This window comes from Temnothorax americanus, unplaced genomic scaffold (assembly GCF_048541705.1).
Source record: "Temnothorax americanus isolate GAGA-0224 unplaced genomic scaffold, ASM4854170v1 Scaffold7, whole genome shotgun sequence".
NCBI classification, from domain to species: domain Eukaryota; kingdom Metazoa; phylum Arthropoda; class Insecta; order Hymenoptera; family Formicidae; genus Temnothorax; species Temnothorax americanus.
This window is the reverse complement of record NW_027509792.1, coordinates 2,320,302-2,341,646: the sequence shown is the minus strand read 5'-3', so window position 1 is coordinate 2,341,646 and position 21,345 is coordinate 2,320,302. Positions and strand designations below refer to the sequence as shown.

General features: G+C 40.1%; 5 protein-coding genes and 1 long non-coding RNA gene across 7 annotated transcripts in view; 4 read left to right on the top strand and 2 right to left on the bottom strand.

The window, feature by feature from the left end:
• The first annotated feature begins 499 nt into the window (after positions 1–499).
• Positions 500–6,522, top strand: Lnk (SH2B adapter-like protein Lnk). Of its 2 annotated transcripts, none has more exons than XM_077422193.1 (5): positions 500–1,760; positions 2,253–3,136; positions 3,233–3,432; positions 3,522–3,779; positions 4,926–6,522. In XM_077422193.1, the coding sequence occupies exons 1-5, from the start codon at positions 1,258–1,260 to the stop codon at positions 5,061–5,063; spliced, it is 1,983 nt and encodes a 660-aa protein (XP_077278319.1). In that variant the 5' UTR covers positions 500–1,257; the 3' UTR covers positions 5,064–6,522. The 2 variants fall into 2 exon arrangements, with proteins under 2 accessions (XP_077278319.1, XP_077278320.1); XM_077422194.1 differs by having other exon boundaries at positions 700–1,760; positions 3,522–3,863; positions 4,926–4,981.
• On the bottom strand, positions 2,607–7,529 carry LOC143906259 (uncharacterized). The gene is made up of 3 exons (XR_013259470.1): positions 7,214–7,529; positions 3,217–3,382; positions 2,607–3,099 (listed from the first exon to the last, which is right to left on the bottom strand). It is a non-coding gene; the product is annotated as an uncharacterized LOC143906259 (long non-coding RNA).
• A 7,331-nt stretch (positions 7,530–14,860) lies between these two features.
• On the top strand, positions 14,861–15,769 carry Atox1 (Antioxidant 1 copper chaperone). The gene is made up of 3 exons (XM_077422204.1): positions 14,861–15,025; positions 15,111–15,186; positions 15,440–15,769. The coding sequence occupies exons 1-3, from the start codon at positions 15,014–15,016 to the stop codon at positions 15,565–15,567; spliced, it is 216 nt and encodes a 71-aa protein (XP_077278330.1). The 5' UTR covers positions 14,861–15,013; the 3' UTR covers positions 15,568–15,769.
• On the bottom strand, positions 15,563–18,319 carry Poc1 (Proteome of centrioles 1). Its single transcript, XM_077422197.1, has 6 exons — positions 18,177–18,319; positions 17,554–17,909; positions 17,259–17,469; positions 16,996–17,195; positions 16,644–16,919; positions 15,563–16,531 (listed from the first exon to the last, which is right to left on the bottom strand). The coding sequence occupies exons 1-6, from the start codon at positions 18,181–18,183 to the stop codon at positions 16,226–16,228; spliced, it is 1,356 nt and encodes a 451-aa protein (XP_077278323.1). The 5' UTR covers positions 18,184–18,319; the 3' UTR covers positions 15,563–16,225.
• Positions 18,320–18,358: 39 nt separating this feature from the next.
• On the top strand, positions 18,359–19,095 carry Jtbr (jumping translocation breakpoint protein JTBR). The gene is made up of 3 exons (XM_077422203.1): positions 18,359–18,495; positions 18,614–18,847; positions 18,933–19,095. The coding sequence occupies exons 1-3, from the start codon at positions 18,440–18,442 to the stop codon at positions 19,093–19,095; spliced, it is 453 nt and encodes a 150-aa protein (XP_077278329.1). The 5' UTR covers positions 18,359–18,439.
• Positions 19,096–19,172: 77 nt separating this feature from the next.
• Gstcd (glutathione S-transferase, C-terminal domain containing) overlaps positions 19,173–21,345 on the top strand; it is a 4,270-nt gene continuing 2,097 nt past the window's right edge. Inside the window, exon 1 of the mRNA XM_077422195.1 lies at positions 19,173–21,345. This exon is cut by the window's right edge and continues 2,097 nt beyond it. Coding sequence (XP_077278321.1) covers positions 19,173–20,903 — 1,731 coding nt within the window. The 3' untranslated portion in view covers positions 20,904–21,345.

Genomic DNA, 21,345 nt, shown 5'->3' with positions numbered 1-21,345 from the left:
ATATTTTTTCCTAAATATAAATATCTAAAATATGACAAATTCTTAAAGGCCATTGCACGTAACAAAGTTTTAGTCATACGCGTAAGGCCGTAAGGAAATAGACCACGCACAGTCGATTATTCTCACCTTGAGCTCGAAGAATATTAATCAAGTGTGATTGGGTCTATTTTCTTACGGCCTTACGCGTATGACTAAAATTTTGTTACGTGCAATGGCCTTTAGAAAACTTCTGAGAAAATATAAGAAATCTTTCCACGCTACGCAAGGTCGAATAATTAACATCAAGATTGCAGGTGCACAAATAATAATACGAGCACGCCCAATTCTGATAGGGTGACGGGGAAGATGTAAATGTGGATTTCCATGTGCGGAAGAGCGGGGACCACGCACGGACCACGCGGGAGAAAGACAGAAGACAAAAAAGGTGCCTTTTCATGCTGACGCTCGACGCTCATTTTCAGCGGCAAGACGGTCGCATGACCACCACGCCGGCGTCAATTGAAATTCATGAAAAGGAAAACAGCGTCAAAATTTCGGCGTCTTCGCGCTGCTTTCAAGCTGAGAAAATCCAGCTTTCTTTGCTTGACGCTAGCGTCAGATCGAAATCACGCGATCTCGCGATACGCTGAAACGAGCGTCCCATGAATTCGCACCTAAAGAGAAAGAAATAAAGAGAGAGAGAGAGAGAGAGTAGAGCAGAGTGCGCTGCGCGCTGCGCCCGGCGCCGCTGCAGTGGTATTCGCGACTTTCGCGAGTCGCGCGTACTTATATCACGCATTTCGCGCGTGTGGCCGTGTGCTTCGTAATGCCTGATGTATACGACGGTTACGAACGCGCGAGTATCACGCGTGCGAGTCAGTGCGAGTCCTTGACTGTGGCACGCGCGCGATAAGATCGACGCGCGGTCACCGACGTGAAATCTCGGACAAAAGTCGCCGATGATCCCTATCGTTTACCCGGCGGCGGCGGCGGCGGCGGCGGGAGGTACAGACGAAAGAGACGGATAGGGCAGACGGGGAGAGGAGTCAGGAGAGACCGTCGCGGCCGTCGCAGGTAGACGGTAGACGCGAGTGAATTAACGAGGAGCGAAAAACTCTCTGGCGGGGTGTGCTATGTCCTTCGGTCACGGTCACCCTCAACAACGGCGGCGACGACGTTCGCGATCGTGAAGGGACCCTCGGAGCATCAGCGGGGCAGCGGTGGCGGCACAAGGGGCGGGGGAGATCTTCCGCCCCCTACGCGAGCCAGACGCCGGTAATGAGTGTTTACGCCGCGAGCACGCCGACAGCGAGCACCGCGATACCGCCGGCGATTAGCGCGACGGTAACGACTGCGTCGCCGATAACAACGACGTCGACGTCGACGACGACGATAGCTACGGAGATCGCGTCAACGTCAACGACGACGACGACGACGACGACGACGACGACGGTGACGGCGACGACGGCGGCGGCGGCGGCGGCGGCGACGGCGACGGTGACGGTGACGGCGACGACAGCGGCGACGGCACCGGTTACGACGACGGCCACGTCGTCCACGGCGACCGCCGCGTCGCCGGAAGCAGCGACCGGCTGGATCGAGTTCTGCGAGAGACACGCCCGCGCCTCAGCCTCCGAATTCGCCAAGGCTTTCTGCGCCTACGTTAGCCTGAACCTGCCCGAGAGCACCCGCGCCAATCTCTCGCATCGCGACTTCCTCCGCAAGTTCGTCGAGAGCTTCTGCGAGCACTTCGAGAGCGAGTACCTGCGGCAGAGCGTGAGGTGCGAACACGCGGCCTTTTTTTTTACGCGCGGCCGTCGCACGGCTGTCACGTAGAGTATAGAGCGGTAGTAGAGAGATCATTAACCTAGTCTCGCACGTCGGGAAGTAAACATTTGGAGTAATCGTCTGAATGGCGAACGATCGGAGGAAAGGCTTGAGTTTCGTGCGCAGCTTTCGGTTAAATAATAATTTGTGAAGGAAAATGAGAAACAAGTTAGAATTTGCAAATTAGGTGCTTGTGTTTGTTATAAATTTCACAAAAATGTAGAAAACACAAAGAAATTTTAATGGCGTTGAATGGCGTGTATAAGGAGAGGATAGAAACCTAGAAATTTTAACTTTTTATTTTAAACAAGGAATCGTTTATAATTTCAGTTATTTTACTTATATGTCTTATAAGAACGTATACATTTTATTGAATAATTATTCTTTTTTTTGAAAGCTTTTATGTTATTCGTGTAATAGTAACGTTGTTCTTGTATCTTTTTTAGATCGCTGTCGTTGCACGACACTAGGAGCGTGATATCCAATGAAAGAGACGTAAATCTTGCGAGCCAAAATACTAATGCACCGGTCCGTGCGTCCTCGCACGAGGAATTCAGCGACTATTCTGAACATGACGGGGAGGCAGTGTCGCCGAAGCCCGCCCACAAACCTTTCTTCCGCAGATTGTCCTTTAAGGGACTTAAAAAGGGCAAGAGTTTCTTCCACAAGCAACAGAGCGACGAGGTCGAATTGTCCTACAGTGAACACCGCAAGGATAAACACTCCAAGGCAAAGTTGTCGAAAATCGTGGTGGAATGCCGTAAGGAGGGAATCGTTAATTCCTTGATGGGGGAGAACATAGACGGGACGCAGAAATGGGAAAAGTCGCGGCTAGCTTTGATAAAGGCCATCGGTGGCTACATGTTGGAGTTCTATTCCCCGCCAAAGGCAGTGAAACCGCGGAGCGGCGTCTTTTGCTCGGCGATAACGGAAGCGAGGGAAACCACGCCGCTGGAAATGCCGGATCACGAGAACACGTTCGTCCTGAAGACCCAAAATATGGAATTTGTCATCGAGGCGCACGACTCGAACGACATGAAATCGTGGTTGGCGACGATTAGATATTGCATGCGAACGGTGCAGCAAAGCTCCAGCGTTCCTGGCTCCGGACCGGGTGACTCTTTAGGCGATTCCCTGGGCCACGGTTCGCTGGCTATCGGATCCGACAGTGATCGATTACGAGCCAACTCGGCGAGTAAGAGCTTCCGATCCGCCAGTCACGAACACGGCGACGACTCGCAGGGCAATCCGCCGGAATTACCTCCGAGACTCCATATGCGCAGCAGTAGTAATCTAGAATTATGTTCCTCTCAGCAAGAAATCGAGCAAAGTAAGGAATAAATTTGTGCGAATTACAAGAATGAACGTCGTCAGGCAAGTATAATTCAGAATAAATAAAAAAATTCATACATTTGTTTGCCCGCAGTGCCTGCTAATGAAGGCGAGCTGGATTTATCGAGTAGCTTACGAGAATACCCGTGGTTTCATGGCACCCTTCCTCGCTCGGACGCCGCGCAGCTTGTGTTACACAGTGCAGCCAACGGTCACGGGGTGTTCCTGGTTCGGCAGAGCGAGACTAGAAAAGGCGAATTTGTGTTAACTTTTAATTTCCAAGGAAGAGCAAAAGTAACTACAGAGATCATCTTCAACGCTTAATAACACGATGAATAATTAAATAATGTTTCATCATTAAACACGTATCATTTTCATTACAGCATTTACGGATGACGTTAAATGATCAAGGTCATTGCCGAGTCCAACATCTATGCTTTCCTGCGATATACGATATGCTCGAACACTTTCGCCAGAATGCGATACCACTCGAATCTGGCGGGACTGCGGATGTTACTTTAGCGGAGTATGTAGTGGCGACGAACCACGCATCGCGATCGGGACACCATAACGTGGCGAGTGGCTCGAATGTGCAACAGTCGCAAGAGAGGAGACCTCCGGCAGCTCTGGAGCCCAGAGAAGTAAGAGTCTGCAGTGGAAGTCTAACTCCTCTTGTGTGAGCGCGAGTGGCCAACACCCACAGTCTGAAGTCTAATCTACAGACAGTGAGTAGATAACCAGCTAAAGAGCGCCCATATTTATCGTATGGTCGATGATGACAGGACAGATTTAATCGGTGTCTGCATTTGTGTAAACTCGCTGGAAACTTGATGGAAATTTGTGTAGATTGATATACAAAGTTAAATGCAACGCAACCCCTATTTATGTATTCTTTTTTCCACAAAATCTGATATATTTGTTATAATTTATTTAATATAGTATGTTCAAAAAATATATACTCCAAAAAAGGGCAAATAATGTGTTATTAAAAATTCCTTACTTTCATATGTATATTTACATAGTGTACATATTTTTTCTAATTTTCTTATCCAAGGTATGTTATGTTACGATACACTTTTATATCTTTTACTTATTTATTATTTTTTAAATAATGATTTGATTAAATTTGTATATCATTCGCCTAAATACGCAAAATTATCGCCACGTGATAAAATTTTTGTGAAAAGTTTCGAATGATATAAATGTGTGAGAATTATATAGTATTCAGAGAAACATGACCGTGGGACAAGGAGCTCGCTTTTAGTAAAAGCTTTTTCTTGAAATTTCTGGTGTGCTTTATTATTTTATTATATTATAAGAGATTTATGTTTCAACCTTGCTTTAAGCAATAAAGGAGCGTCCAGAAATCATTATATCCAATTAGCACCCTATATAATTTTAAATTTTATACTTTTAAAATTAAATCACTTGCAACATTAATATTAGGAAGTTATAAAAAAGCACCACTAATAATATTAATATTCTGGACGTGAAATATCCTATTTGCTTATATGTACTTCTGCAAAAATGTTAGAAAAATTTTCGTCAATATTTCTTATGGTGAATCTAGATCGTGTAATTTTTTTCAATTATCACAAAATTAAGTTTCTTTTATACCGTAACTAACAATTAATTTTATTTTCTGAAATATTGACAAGCCTTTTTCTGACATTGATACGTGTATATTTTATATGGCTTCTAACATCCAGAAACTTTAAGAGAAACTTCTAATAAAATAGAAAGATTAAGAATATTTATCGATACTTAACGAGATGTTAATAAAATAGGTACGCACTTATGGTGGTTCTATAAGAACGCGTGTGGAGTCGTTGGAGAGACTAGAGCAACAGAGCACCATTGCGGAACAACAAGGCTCGGCTTCGTCCACCGGCAGAGCGGTTCAGAACACTTACAGCTTTCTCTGACGCTGGATTCACGCTAACCCGCCATCAGGCTATAATCCGGTCAGTCCGACGGACTGAGTGTGAACAATATGACGAAGTAATCGCAGTTTTTATCTCCAGAATTGCGTCACGCCATATACCACCGTTTGCGACAAAGCGCATCTCTTTACTAGTACAAAAAAAATTGCATTTTTCTTTTTGGAATATAACCATCTTCCAATCCATTGAGACTCTTGCGTTCAGCATTCGAGATTATACTTTTATGATTTACATCGCAACGTGTTTGCATCGCATTTACATCGAATACTAAGAAATAGAATAGATTACCGTCAAAACGAGTCTCAGTTAGCGATGATCATTTCGTAACGTCGTGCTCAAATTATTCCCACACCCGTTGATGCCGTAGCATTCCACGGAGCTCTCTCGCGCAGGTTTGCATGTATCTGTGACTCGTCTTTTCATCAAGACCGAACTAATAGCCTCCTCATATATTTTTACTGGGAGAACGGATATATATTTGAATGAAAGATCTCGAGTCTCGTTACACCGCTTAATTAATACACATAAGATTGCAAAAACATATGTATATGTAATTGGGGAATGATAGTCTCAAAAATTGCAAATTACAGGCTGCCAGTATATTGCGATCCCCATATGTGTCTTTCGGATCGTCCCCGATCCGATTGACAAATGCGCCAAAGCTAAAGCTAAAATACTATTAAACCCTGCTTCGTCACGAGTACAATTTGTTATACAAAATTGCATTTCAGCCGCATTGTTGTCACTAATCCCAATGCTTCGTTTGGACGAATAAATGTAAGAGACATGGCCCTATAACCATCGATAAGCGTAAAACAAGCTGCGATATTTATAAATTACCCCGGTCCTCGTCGGTGTAAAAATCAGTGTATGAATTCCCCCCTCCCCTCCCCATGTGTCAGGCGAATAACAAGAAGGGAGAGAAAAAAGGATACAACTATGCTATCATTCGGGATAAACGGAAAGGACAAAGCTTTTCGAGCTACAGTATGTATGATCCCATCGTGTATCCCTGCGGATAGGATAACGACTAAGGATTATCACTAACATCATAGAGCAATATGACTGATTGTGAGTGTGCAAAATTAGACTATAGACAAATGTATGGATGAGTGGTATGTACACGCATGATAGAGATCGATGATCGACAGAGTATCCGATTAGATGAAACGAGCAAAGCAGGTATTCTCTCAGTACGAGCCGAACTGATTACTGTGATAAGATCTCTCATTCGCACAAGGCATCCAATAATCCCGTCGCCGTCCGTGCCGGTCTATATGTCCTCATTCGTGAGAACAATCGTATAGATACAACAGGGACAAATTTTATCACACATTTGTACATTTCACTCGCTACTCGCCATCGAAAGTTGTAGGAATAGAAAACTTCCGTCGCGGTCCCAAAACAGGAAGAGAAGGAAAAACTTGGGAAAAATTTATAGTCGATCTGGAAAAAAATCTGTATCACAAGTTCATCCTTTACCCGAAATGCTCGCAAAATCCATGTTGTAAGTAGGATGTAAGCTTGTTCCTCGCGTAGCCGCAGCCTGAAAGGACAGTCCTGAGGTATACAGAGAGTTTGACAACTACTAGGCATTCAACCGTAATACTTTTCTACCTTATGTTAAGATGCAAGGATGAAAATAAAAACTGTAGCACAAATGCTGTACAAAAGGTTTTATTTATAGTACTTATTAGATTGAAGAATTACATAGGAAGATGATATTTTATCATTTTCCTAGTAATTACATATTCATTACAATCATTAGTTATTTAACTTTTAAAAGGGTGTATTTACGTGATCAAAATTAGTTCACAGGAATATTTTCACGAATTTTTTATTTAAAATTGAAAGAGAGAGAATTTAACTTCTAAAGCTATTCTTGTCTATAATAAAGAACCAAGTACGCGTGTAAAGTAACTTTTCTGGTAAAAAAAATATAGCCCTAGTGTTTTGTGCTTTTTTTAAGCACGGCGGTCCTACGCAAAATTAATGCGAAATATCTTTGTGCTGTGACATCGACTTTTTCAACACTGAATTCGTGCACCTTGTAAACAGATCGCTCGTCAAACGTCGGCATCGTCTAAATTGTTTTAATTTTATTTGAGACTAGAATATCGTTTTGTTGTTACCTGAGCTGCTATGATAACGAGATACGTCTCCGCGGGAATCGACGTGTCAAACGAGTTATTTCCAAATCGGGTGGACGAAGTGGGATGTAGTGTTTACCTTACCATGATGTATCCCGGCCATTTTCGTCAATTTTCGTGTGTTACATTTTCCGACGCGCCGCCTGAGAAAGTGCAACGTGCAACTCAACTACGTCGTTTCGCTCGGTAACCGCACATGGTTTGCGTCCGTGCTAATGGTTCGTGTCCGAACTGGCCAGCTGGAGGAGATATTCTGGCCGCCGCGGCCGCGCTCGGCCAGCCCGGCGCTCGGCAAGCTTCGAGCGAGGATGAATATATATATATATATATAAATTGCAAATATAATTAAATAAATATTAATAAATATAAAATTTAAAATTTGTAAGGATAATATATAAATACTTAGGTAGCACCTATGCGTTTCAAATGTCCACTCGAGAAACGTTAAAGTAAATGTTTAATTATTTTCGGGTTCGGAGAATCTGTAATAGATTCTCAAATGTGAAATTTGACCAGAGACAGTACATAAAGTCTTAATTACGGCAAAAATTTGTCACTCGCTGTTCTATACATCATTGCAAGCCACATAAAAAATAAATAAATAAATGAATAATAAATATTGAAATGAAATGAACTTTTAGTGAAGTAAACTAATTATTTAGTCGAAGAGCTGACGACACTTTTAGCCAAGTGATTTTGTAAAATATCCTGAGTGACCAATTAATTATTATCAATATTCGATAAAAATTGAAACTTATACTATGACTTGAAAATCTGTTTTTTTTTTTTCACCTGCGTACTTCAAATGAACGATTCGATTAAGTAAAGAGTTGTCTAACGAGTGACAACAGGATTTCTTACACGCTTAGCCCTCTAAGTGTGGTCTTTTTTTTTTTTTTTTTTTTTTTTGTAGGAAAAACTCATCATGAGTACCGCCGCCCCCCAGGAGGTGCAGACGGGTATGCCGGACTCCTACCGGCTAAAAAACCTACACGGTCTAACGAGTGACCGAAGGATTTATGGTTACACGACAGTTTCCCGAAAAGTAGAGGGGATAATGTTGGTACCAACGAAAATCCCTAAGGGCGTCGTAATAATTTCTACGGGTTAGCAACACTGTTGAAGTAGTATAGCTGTCAGTTTGCGTAACTTTTTTGACATTTTGACATATAATGTGCACGCGTGTATAATAAATATGTTACGACTGTAATAGTTTATAAATGTAAATGTAAAATACATTGTGGCACTTAAATAAAATAAAATTAAATAAAAATAACAAAAAACAAAGTGCATAGAGGATAAACGAGGTAAAAAATTATAAATAAATTATTATTATTATTATTATTAGTAATTAATATTTTTTAATTTTTTCAATGTTTTTCGATAAATATCACTCATATAGTTGTAGCATCGTTCTTCGCACTCTGGAATCAGTTTGCCATTATCTTCAACTGCCGAATCAGCCCCCACTAAGCGTGATGTCTGACAAATGACAGGCAAATTTATTACACGCTTGACCCCCATCAAGCGTGGTGTCTGACGAATGACAAGTCGATTTATTACACGTTTAGCCCCCACTAAGCGTGATGTCTGACGAGTGACAGGTAGATTTATTACACGCTTGACCCCCATCAAGCGTGGTGTCTGACGAATGACAAGTCGATTTATTACACGTTTAGCCCCCACTAAGCGTGATGTCTGACGAGTGACAGGTAGATTTATTACACGCTTAGCCCCCACTAAGCGTGATGTCTGACGAGTGACAGGTAGATTTATTACACGCTTGGCCATTCGGCAGTTGAAGATAATGGCAAACTGATTCCAGAGTGCGAAGAACGATGCTACAACTATATGAGTGATATTTATCGAAAAACATTGAAAAAATTAAAAAATATTAATTACTAATAATAATAATAATAATAATTTATTTATAATTTTTTACCTCGTTTATCCTCTATGCACTTTGTTTTTTGTTATTTTTATTTAATTTTATTTTATTTAAGTGCCACAATGTATTTTACATTTACATTTATAAACTATTACAGTCGTAACATATTTATTATACACGCGTGCACATTATATGTCAAAATGTCAAAAAAGTTACGCAAACTGACAGCTATACTACTTCAACAGTGTTGCTAACCCGAAGAAATTATTACGACGCCCTTAGGGATTTTCGTTGGTACCAACATTATCCCCTTTACTTTTCGGGAAACTGTCGTGTAACCGGATTTATTACACGCTTGGCCCTCACCAAGCGTGATGTCTGACAAATGACAGGCAGATTTATTACACGCTTGACCCCCATCAAGCGTGGTGTCTGACGAATGACAAGTCGATTTATTACACGTTTAGCCCCCACTAAGCGTGATGTCTGACGAGTGACAGGTAGATTTATTACACGCTTGGCCCCCACCAAGCGTGATGTCTGACGAGTGACAGGTAGATTTATTACACGCTTAGCCCCCACTAAGCGTGGTGTCTGACGAATGACAAGTCGATTTATTACACGCTTAGCCCCCACTAAGCGTGATGTCTGACGAGTGACAGGTAGATTTATTACACGCTTGGCCCCCACCAAGCGTGATGTCTGACAAATGACAGGCAGACGCGATTTCTTTAACGCCTAACTTTTTTTCTATCGCGGTGCGGTGTGCCCCGTTCCGAAGGGACAACGCGACGCGATTTCTTTAACGCCTAACTTTTTTTCTATCGCGGTGCGGTGTGTCCCGTTCCGAAGAGACAACGCGACGCGATTTTTTAAACGCCTAACTTTTTTATTAAAAAAAAAAGAAGGTATTCCCGAAAACACTACGATTTTGAACGGCACTTTCGAAAGCGCGACGCGACAAGCCGTTTTTATACGATCGGCAGCGAAGTGCAATGGGTTCCCTTTGGCTTCCCCGTCGTCAGAGTGCAGAGTTCTTATTATGAAACTTTTCGGAATGAATTCCGATCGGAATTCATTTTGAAAAGTTCCATAATATGTACCCTTAACACCTCGAGGTACTGAACCTTTCCACCATCGGCAAGGTCGTACCCAGTGGGAGAGGATTTTATATCATGGCAAAGGCCGTGTATTTTTCGGTAATCAAAAAATGATTACCGAATGCACGTACATGAGGCGCCGCTGTTATAAGACAATTATCGTTCGAAAATTATACATCGCTACGGAAAGACAATTTCCGCGCGATATTTAATACGACAAGCGTGTAAAAAGTTTGTAAAAAAATTTTATTTCGCGTTCTATGAATATTGCGTTATACATATAAATATCTCAATTATATCTCGCGAAAAATTAAAATTTATAATGTAGACGAAATTAAAAAATAAATAATGACAAATTTCTCAAAAAACCGACCGCGAAAACACAAAGATGCGTTATTATGCATGTTGTTCATGCGGTACGCATCTCAAAAATATATCAAGTAAGATACAGAATAAAATGACGTGAGATCCGAGAAAAAGAAACTTCCCGTACACAATTAATATTATAATTAAATATTATAATTAATCAATAACCGCATTGTTATAATTAAATAATATATGCAAATCTTTATTTTACGATTATCGATATAAATGTATCTCGTTATATTTTTCACTTTCTATCAAAATTATTTTGATACATTATATATATTAATAATATATAATGTAGTCATATATTATTGCAAAACTGAATAAGTGTACTATATCATATCAATTCTAAAATAATTTAAAAATTTTTAACGTTTCTCGACAGAATATTTAGAATCTCACGTCATGCTACTTGACTTTATCTAGCATAAATTTTTCAATAAAAAATAGATGGATAGGCTGCAAAAAATTAGGGTATAATCGATGTTACGTTCAAGTAAATTTTAGTAATAAATAATTGTCACATTTTCTACTCTCTAAATTTCTTGGAGTAGGAATACTGCCACTCCAGTGAGATTTCACTCTTTTGGAGTGAAATCTTACTCCAAAAGAGTGAAATCTCACTGGAGTGGCAGTATTCCCACTCCAAGAAATTTAGAGAGTATCAAATAAATTCTAAAGATATCTATATATTGCTTCTTTGCATCGATTTTTACATAATATTTGATCTTGGTTAAATATAGGTGTATATATATATATGGAAAGGAATATATATATTATATATATATATATATATATATATATATATATATATATAAATGGATATAAAAATAAAACACATCCTAAAACTGTAACTCGTAATTTGTTCCTATCTACAAATATTTCTTTTTTATAACATCTAACACAATATTTTACTTATTCTTATCTCTTTTATATGAAAAAGTGTTACGAAAATAATTCTTTAAAAAAATCTAAAAAAAATTTTGTATTTAAAAAATCATTACTTTTATATTATTAGAATATTATTTTACTTTTTCTTTTGTGTCTAAAATATTACTAACTCTAGTTTTAAGTAAAATTGATATCAATATACTAAAATTTCCAAAATTTAATTTATTATGTAAATTTTATTTAAACAATTTTATTTAAAAGTCATTTATATAGAAGACAGTTTTGTTAACATAATTTGACGAGCTCTTCGCGAGCTCGGTGCGCGCGAAGTGTGCGAGTATTTCCGCAAGCACACTGGCACAATAAATCAATAACAATCAGTAAATACAACGATAAACAAAAATGATACCAAGATTAAATATATGCCATAATCAGTTTTAGCCCGTCCATTTTAAGGCAATGAATCTACGAAATGTAATATTTTCACACTATAAATTATTGTATGTACGTTGACACGTACCGAGATATATTTTTGCTCTATATTTAATTATTTGTAGATTCGTTACCTCAATAAAAAAAATGTCTCATTGACTCACCGATTCGATGCGCAACGGGCGGAGTTATGCAGCCACGTAGCTACGGCAATACTATAACATACAAACGAAAGATTTAAATTAAAAAAGCGCTCAAAATTATTAACATTTGAAAAGTTAATTCTTACGCGTCTCTAAATTCGTCTTTCAATAAAATATTTAGCAATACAATTATCTGTTTATCGAAACAGATCTTTACGGGAATAAAATTTTAGATAACAAATTCTCTTTCTTTAATTACTTTTAACTTAAATACTTTTAACATTAAATTAAACACGTCGATTAAATGGAAACACATTATTAATTTTATGTAGCTAAAAGATGATACTTACCCCAAGGTTGCTCCGCCGGTGCCCGATGCCTCTCTCAGGCTTCCTCCTCCTCTCAGGACGTCAGGCTTTCTCTTTCCTTTCCTCCTTCTCCTCTCGACGCACAGGACACTCGCGAGAAACACTCGCGGATAATAAACTACACGCGCGCGCGGACTACGTATCAATAAAAGCCTTTCTCGCGCGATACTTTTACGGCACTCCCGTTTAGAAAAGTCCTTTAGTCCGCGTACGGTTCGGCACTCCCGAAGCAAACTCGACGAACCGGCTGTGGTTCGTTTATTCAATTAAATCGGCGGACGAGGGTACGTTAGCTTCCCCGGCCGTCTTTAGATTTTTATCCAAGCGGAACAAGAGTTTTGCTTGGGTAAAATCCTCGTACTGGGTACTGGGCCTTCCCACCTCGCCAAGGTCGTACCCATGGGAAGGAAGTATACTTTACTTTGTAATATAAAAGCAGGGTAGGTAACAATTTTTCGTGCAAATTCGAAGGATTCGCGACGCCGCGGCCGCGTGCCCCGCGTCGTACCGCGTATTCATCGCCGCGCGGCGCGTTACGTTAATGCGACGCGAAATGTTCCGAGGTGTCGGCAACTTGACGCGATACTACGTCGAGCGGACGGTTAATAAAGACGCGCACTTGGTTAATCGAAGATACATACGCTATTGAAATTAAATATTGCACGCACAAAATCTCGCGAAAGCAAAACTGCGTTATCGATATGTATGACGACGAAGAATCGTGACTGCCGAGCGTTAAACGCGACGCGAGATATACGGAGATTATGAACGGGCACTCACGTTCCGTTGCTCGAATCACTCGATACGGACACTATCGCTCACTACACTCAGCTCTCTTTTTCCCTACGAAGAGAATCATATCGGAGACAAATCACACGACGGTCGACGCGACAAATTCCGGCACAGCGTTCAAAGCGCGACACGATGATACACATTCGCGATTCGCGAGTCCCAGATGTGGCGGGACGAGCGATTATCACCCGCGAATATCACAGCGAAACTGCGTCGTTCACAATTGCCGTACATACCTTCGCCTCGACGTCTCGAGCGAGCGCGTCGCGCGACGCGTTCATTTCGACGAACACTTGATATGCACACTTGTAAATTGTTGAACACGCACAACGCGTGTACTCGCGTAGCGCGTATTCCCGCGAAACGAGGAAGCAGGAATGCCAATCACCGAAACGAGCGCGTTCAGAAAACAGCACGAATAAGCACAGTGACGTCGGTGACGAGCGCGCGCGGAGGGAGCACAAACATTTCCTACCTGTGCGAACGTCCTCAGGAGAACGATAATAACTGAGTCACTCGCGCAGGTAACGCTACTCCGAGCGTTGACGGAAACGAGTGACAAGTCCGCTCGTCGTCAAAAACAACGTCGAAAACGCGCCGATCTTCGAGGTACGGAGCTCTCGAGTTCAACGGTCGCGCCGCTAGTACAGTTTGGCACGGACTGCGCGGCCTGCGCGCGCGGTGCCTACGCCGTATCGATCCGCCGCGCCGCGCCGGCGTATGACGTCACGGCCTCCCCTCCTACGCGGCACGACGCGGCACGGGCACGACGCGCGCGGCCGCGGCCGGTTAAAAAATACCGAAAACTTTCAACGAACGACAAGAGATCAACGTATGCCGAATTTTTCGTTAACTTTCACAGGTTTAACTGGCTGTATTCTACGTTCTGTCTCGGTGCGACGCGACGGTGGCTGTTTAATCGGAACATATATTTTTGCGCGATTTATCTATATTTAAGAAATATAATATTGTAATTGTACAAATATAAAAGAGTTTTATCTATAATTTTACATACGTATTTCCAATATATGTATAAATTTTAATATATATTTCATATACATGCATATTCGCGCGGGAATCGAGGAATGGAACGTACAATTCTAACCATCATTTTTTGCCGCGATATATATATTTCGTACAAAATCTTTCGTTAAAGTTGCTTAAATTTTAGTACAGATATGTATAGAATTTCGTGGCGGAATTTGGGATAGAGTTCTGTTTATAATTTTGTGTACCGTATATTGCGAGAGAAATTTATATAAACTTCAAATATATATATCTATATTAAAATACACACGCACATTGGAGTACGCATGAAAATTCCTCTTTCTTGATTAAAGAGGCAATTTTTGTAAATTAATATTAATTGATACTAATATAAATTTTAATTTATATATTAGTATCAATTAATATATTATTTAATTTAATATTTTTACATATTATATATATATATTTAAATAAAAAATAAACTTATATAGGTATTATTTAAGTTATTATATATTTTATTATAAAATTATAATTTATAAATTATTTATAAATTAATTTTATAGAATTATTCTTTGGTATTTTTTCCAAGTGAAACAAGCTGGGCAACTGTCGCGCGTAGCCGACCAATCAAAAGCGCTTCTGTTTCGCGGAAGTGGGCGAGGTCATGATGTATACATCATGGTGTTTACGATACAGCTGCAGATAAGATTCTGGACATTTTTAACAGCGACCCCACATCCCACATCCCACTTCGTCCACCCGATTTGGAAATAACTCGTTCGACACGTCGATTCCCGGAGACGTATCTCGTTATTATGGCAGCTCAGGTAACAACAAAACGATATTCTAGTCTCAAATAAAATTAAAACAATTTAGACGACGCCGACGTTTGACGAGCGATCTGTTTACAAGGTGCACGAATTCAGTGTTGAAATGACGTGCGAGGGATGCTCGACTGCTGTGCAAAACGTGCTCAGGAAAAAAACAGGTACTTGAGAATATTTGCGATCGAAAGTGTTTCCTTATGCACGCTTAGGTTCCACGAATATTATCTTATCGACACCTTTGAAAACGTGTTAATTCTGCAAAAATTAACGAAACGTATAAGATGAGGTTAAACACCTCTTTCTATGTTTGACGCTTCCACCTCCTTACACAATTTGTGTAAGGAGGTGGAAGTGTCAAACATAGAAATTATACAATTATAATTTTAGTAAAAATATATCGTGTGATATACCTAGGTGTCGACGACATCAAGATAGATCTACCAGGGAAGAAGGTGCTCGTGACCACTGCGCTTGGTTCGGATGAGATTTTAGAAATAATCGACAAAACGGGAAAAACATGCCAATTTTTAGAGACCCATTGAGGAAAAGGAGTGATTTGAAGAGCGATGTGATTGTAACAAGTGCTGCTAAATATGTCAGGCATATATTATAACAAAGATATTTTTTACATTGTATCTTTCCTATAAAAAGAAAAAAAAGTCACACTTTTTAAATTCGTATATATACAAAAGTACAAAAATAGCGTATTTATGGCCATGCATAAAATGTCTTGTATTATCCTAAGCAGTTTTTATTTCTTGACTTTGCAAATATTTCTGTAAAACTTCTATTGTAAAACTTCTACTCTACATCGAATCAATGCAAAATCGGAAAGCATACATATACTGATGCAACATACATATACCGATACATATATTGTACACTTGACATAGAATTAATCGAGACACAGAAATCTTACAGAAATATTCGTAATTAATACAAAAACAATTATATGATATCAATCAGTATTCAATAATTCATCGACGTCAAATTCACGTAGATTTGATTAATCATTTCTGACTACTCATAAAATAAGGCACTGGAATACTAGTTATTAGTAAATTTTCATGATCTTTGTAATATGCATGATTGACAAAACTTATCAATTATAATCCCATTTTCCATATTAAGTCAACATTGCACACATACATACACATCAGACACACGTTATTCCAAGTGATTGGAATGCTAAGCTAACAGCTAAGGAAGCTTGTAGTTAAGCGTCTCTTCTAATATTGTCATTCGTCGTTCTAGTACATTAACAGTATCGTGTAATGATTGTACTTGATCACAGAGTGCTTCTACTGTTTTAATGGATTGATTAGACAAAGGTGCATCAGGCGATGTCTGATCTTGTGGGATTAGCACATTTGCTACGCTATCTCTTTCAGAAGATTCGATATTCCTCATGTTGACCATTTCAGGTTTAGTCTTTCTTGTTGATGATCCTTCACAAAATCTGTCGTCTGATCTCAGATGCAATTTTTTAACTGTGTCTGATAAATACTGAAATAAAATATCTTATAAAATTAACGGTTCCTAATATAAAGCTTTTTTTTCTAATGCAATCGTATCTTTGTATAGTTTAATAGATTATACTTGCACATTAAATAATTACTTTTTCTTGGCTCCGTTTCTTGTGTACAATTTCTTTACATTCGTCGCTGTTCGATTTTTCACTCACATCATCTAATTTGACGGTAGAAGGCATTGACTGTGTAGGAATATTTCCGATTTGGCCATCCATACACAAATTAGATTTCCATATTAGAATTCGTCGGTCCGTGCCACCAGAAGCAAAAAACTTACCGTCTTTTGAAAATGCTACGGATGTTACTCCAACGTGATGTCCCTTGAGAGTATAAATTGGACGGCCTTCTAGGACATCTAAAATCTAGCCGATATTGCTATCAGTAAATGTGGTAATAATTCATTGAAACCGCTACATAAAATCAAAGTCTTAAACCTACCTTCATCGTCGAGTCATCCGAAGCTGTTAACACGAAATTACCCGTTGGATGGAATTTGATCATATTCACAGGTCCTTTGTGAGCAGCATAATGCTGACATAATGAATTTGTTCTCAGATCGTACAGTTTAATACACGCGTCCTCGTTTGCCGATCCGATAGTTGTGCCGTTTGGATGAAATTCCACGTATGTAGCGGGGGGCTGACGTGGCAAAAATTTTCTCTATATTTCTCAACTACGAAATTACGACGTGCTCAACAAACCTTTTATCTCGTTAAAAGTTTTAACACATCGCGCACCGATAATGTCCCATACTTTTATCGTTTTGTCATCGCTGCACGATACCAAAAGTTTACCATCGGGAGAAAACCTAGCGCAATTGACCCAATACGTATGTCCTATAAACGACATGAGAAATCTTCTGTGACGTGCTAACCATAACTTGACACTTTTGTCGTTCGATGCGGTGACCAGCTAAACATATCGATAAATAATTATGTAAATTACTTACAGCAAGATCAGTGATAAATTGTAATTAATTAAATGCGAGAATTATACCTCTTCTCCATTTGGGCTGAACTGTACTGATTTCACGGCAGAGCTGTGAGCTTTAAAGTCCAACGAATATCCTTTAATTTTAGGAACCCAAATTCTCACAGATGTATCTTTTGAAGCACTGGCCATAAGGTCTCCGTTTGGCGAATAGCACACGTCCAAGACACTTTCTGCGTGGGCTTTGAACTTGTAAGCCGGCAACGAATGTCTCAATTGCCACATCATTACCGTTTTGTCTAGGCTACTCGATATGAGTCGATCAGCGTTCGGATGAAAGCTTAAAGCTGTAATTGCATTGCAATGACCTTCGAAGTATCCTTGGTACGCAGGCTCGCAGGTGGTCTCTTCCGGGGTTTCTTCTGGCAGTACAATGAAGTAATCCATAATATTAGAAGACATAAAACAAAGTAAATAAAAATATGCAGTGAGATCACACGCGATATAAATAGCAAAAGATAGAATTCTGATTTAAGTTGACACACTAGTTTTTTGTCACAAGTCGAATCATATTAACAAAAATAAATGTTAGGAGAGTTAGTACAGCATATATAATAACTAATATCCCTGCTCACATCTTTTCATTATAAGCGAGAGCATATTTTTCATAACGATATTATTTTACTTACGGAGCATCTTATCGAAAAGATTCGCGTCCGAATATTATCAACTTTGACTTGGTTTCACTTCCCACTTCCCATGCAAGAACGATGCTCAGAGGAGTCTGTGGAGTGTTTGTTTGTTGTTTCTTCTTCTTCTTCTTTTTGAAACCCCGAATGGATTTCAGGCTGCGAGCTGCGAGCTGCGAGGGAGCCAGGAGCCACAGTACCACCACAGTATCCCTTAACCTCAATTTAGAGTAGAGCGTGATAATCGAAAGCAGAAATCCGAGATGATCGAATCTTGCACGAAGAGGCGAATGTTATTAGGTATTACATTCTTAGGAGGGTTAGTATCTCATATATTTTTCACGCTAAATAACAGATTGGCACAGGCTCGTAACTGCATCGAGCAAAAACGTTTGCGGACCGACTTAATTTTTTCTGTAACTGGGCATTCCCCACAGATTAACGGTTTTAGCGCTAATTATCGAGAGCCATTGGACGAGCAGCTCGAGCAAGCTTTACGTTGACAACTACGAGAACAATTCCTCCTGCATCTCTGGCGAGGAGTACGAGGTGATATCCGAGTGCCATCCATGCACGGCCTTCGAGATTGCTAGCGAGAGCATCGGCGTTTGTGTTCACGCGAGATATAAGGAAGTGCTGAAATGCAAGAGCGGTGAAACAATAACGAGAAGGTAGAACTACAACTACACTTCAACCACTACCAGGATTTGCTATATTTAGCTCTATACGCTGCGTTTCCACATATTTCTATTGCAGTTGCGACAAAGTGGCTTGGCTGGAGGAAAGGGCATTCTGGAAGTTCGAGGGTTTCATGCTTGCTGCGGCGATCGTCTCTTGCTTCACCGTATATTGGAGAGAGATCATATTGAGACAGAGAATAATCAGGAAAGTAGCTAAACAATTGCGAATTAGTGTGTGAATGCTGGGGGTCAAGAGTCGACATAGAAGAGTTTTACTTCTACTGCTCGTTTAAGATAGGCACAGAGAAACAGAGCAATGAACGAAGTGTATTTAGCGATATATTCTACGGCGGACTTGTGCCTCGCTCCGATAGAAACGGTGGTAACTCTTTTTACCATAAAGTATTGCGAGTCTTCAATTAGCATCAAGCTAATACCGAGTAAGCAGGATTTAACCGAACAAGCGTACACAATAGATCTCACGAATTTTGTCTACGAAATTGTCAATGTAAGCGAGGTACCTCGTTACGCGAGCTCGTGCGAATTACCGAATGTCGCTGTAAACGAAGATAGCTGCATGGCTGGTTTGTGTACGGTATTACGACAGATTGTGAAAAGCGCAAGTCCGGAGTATTCAACTCATGACTGTAATAAGTTGTTAGGCTTCAAGGGCTCCTGCTTGATGGCTTGCTCCGAGGCAAGCGTGTGGACTAAATTCTGCGAGATCGATTTAATTTTAACGCTTAAGTCTTTAGATTCGAAGGATTTAGAAAAATCCGAACTGCCCGTTAGCTTAGCCAGATTCGAATGCCACATGTCTCAGCCGGTTAGATTACACAATTTGTATAAGTATAAAATGTGCAAAAAGTTTGCTGCGCTCGATATAACTAGGCGGGATAAGACCGGTCTGCCGGAACACACGTACGCGGAAGGTGCGTGTATTACGTTATCCGACATAATTATATTTGTATGCATGCACGTTCTACTGAATACATTTTCGTGCCAGATGATATCGAAACTGGTACCCTTAACAGCCAAATGGTACGACAGAATGTTAGAAGATCACTTCATAATAAAATGCCTAAGTTGTCTACCTCTGTCGAAGAGCCATAATTCAGATGCGCTCCATTATACGCTTCCAGTTGTAGTGAACGAAAGCTTGTACAAGAGCGATCCTAAACGCTACAAACCAAAAAACCGCATCTACACGAGACAAGATGATATAGAACATTCGTTGCAGTTGGTCGAAGGCATGAAGATTTCAATGCAGCTTGACGTTAAGCCATTTGGCGTGGAAGTAAACCTCGACTGGTCCGACGTTCCTTTTGATGCCACCCCAGAAGGCGGTTCGTTGCCACTTTCGAGGCTGCGGCGGAAACAGGAGCAACTGCAGAATTTGTGTAAACCCGTCCTGAAATTGGCGAAGGCGGGAGATACTATTGTAGATTTCTGTTCGGGTAGCGGCCATTTGGGAATATTGATAGCATACTTGTTGCCACGTTGCACGGTTATTCTGCTGGAAAACAAAGAGGAATCTTTGAACAGAGCCAAGAAGAGGGTGCAAAGGCTGAGGTTGACGAACGTAAAGTTTTGCCAGTGTAACTTGGATTATTTCAAGGGAGATTTCGACATCGGCACGTCGTTACACGCTTGCGGTTTAGCGACGGACCTGGTTATTCAATGTTGCATACGGAAGAACGCGATTTTCGTGTGTTGCCCTTGTTGTTACGGCTCGTTGCAGGACTGCCATCAGCTAACGTATCCGCGAAGCGAGGTTTTCAAGGAGTGCGTTAACAATAAAGAATACTCATATCTGAGTCATGCAGCGGATCAAACGCATGACGAACTGAATGTTAAGACTAAGCAAGGCTACAGATGTATGACAGTTATAGACACGGACAGAAAACTGTTCGCCGAACAATTTGGGTACAAAGTTCATCTCGGTAAATTAATTCCAGAAACGTGTACACTTAAGAATCACTTGTTGGTTGGCATACCAAAAGGTAAGCTAACATATGGCAATTCATCTGATAATTGTGTCCGCTGAATGACTTTTCTAAATAAATGGCATTTATATTGAGAACATTAATTAATTATGTCAGTAATTATATAGATAGCAGCATGCAAAACATTTTTTATTATAATAGGGAGACTATTATGTATAAAACGTATTTATTTTATGTATTGTATCTTTAAAAGGGTGCGTTGGGGGAGTGCTATTAGCGCTATTTACTTCATTCTACATAAATTTCATACTACAAACGCTATTTTACCCGAAGTGGTGTAATGCTGAACAATATGTTATAGTTTCTAACCTCTGTAAACGCTGGTGAACATTGTTTCGATTTACAAGCATTGTATATGTTTTTATTAAATTTATACGTGATTTATCATTAACTTATATAGGCATTATGGACTGTGTTGAAATATATCTTTAGGACGCCGGATCTCAAAAGCAGCTTAAAATTAAACTTTCTCAGACTAATTAA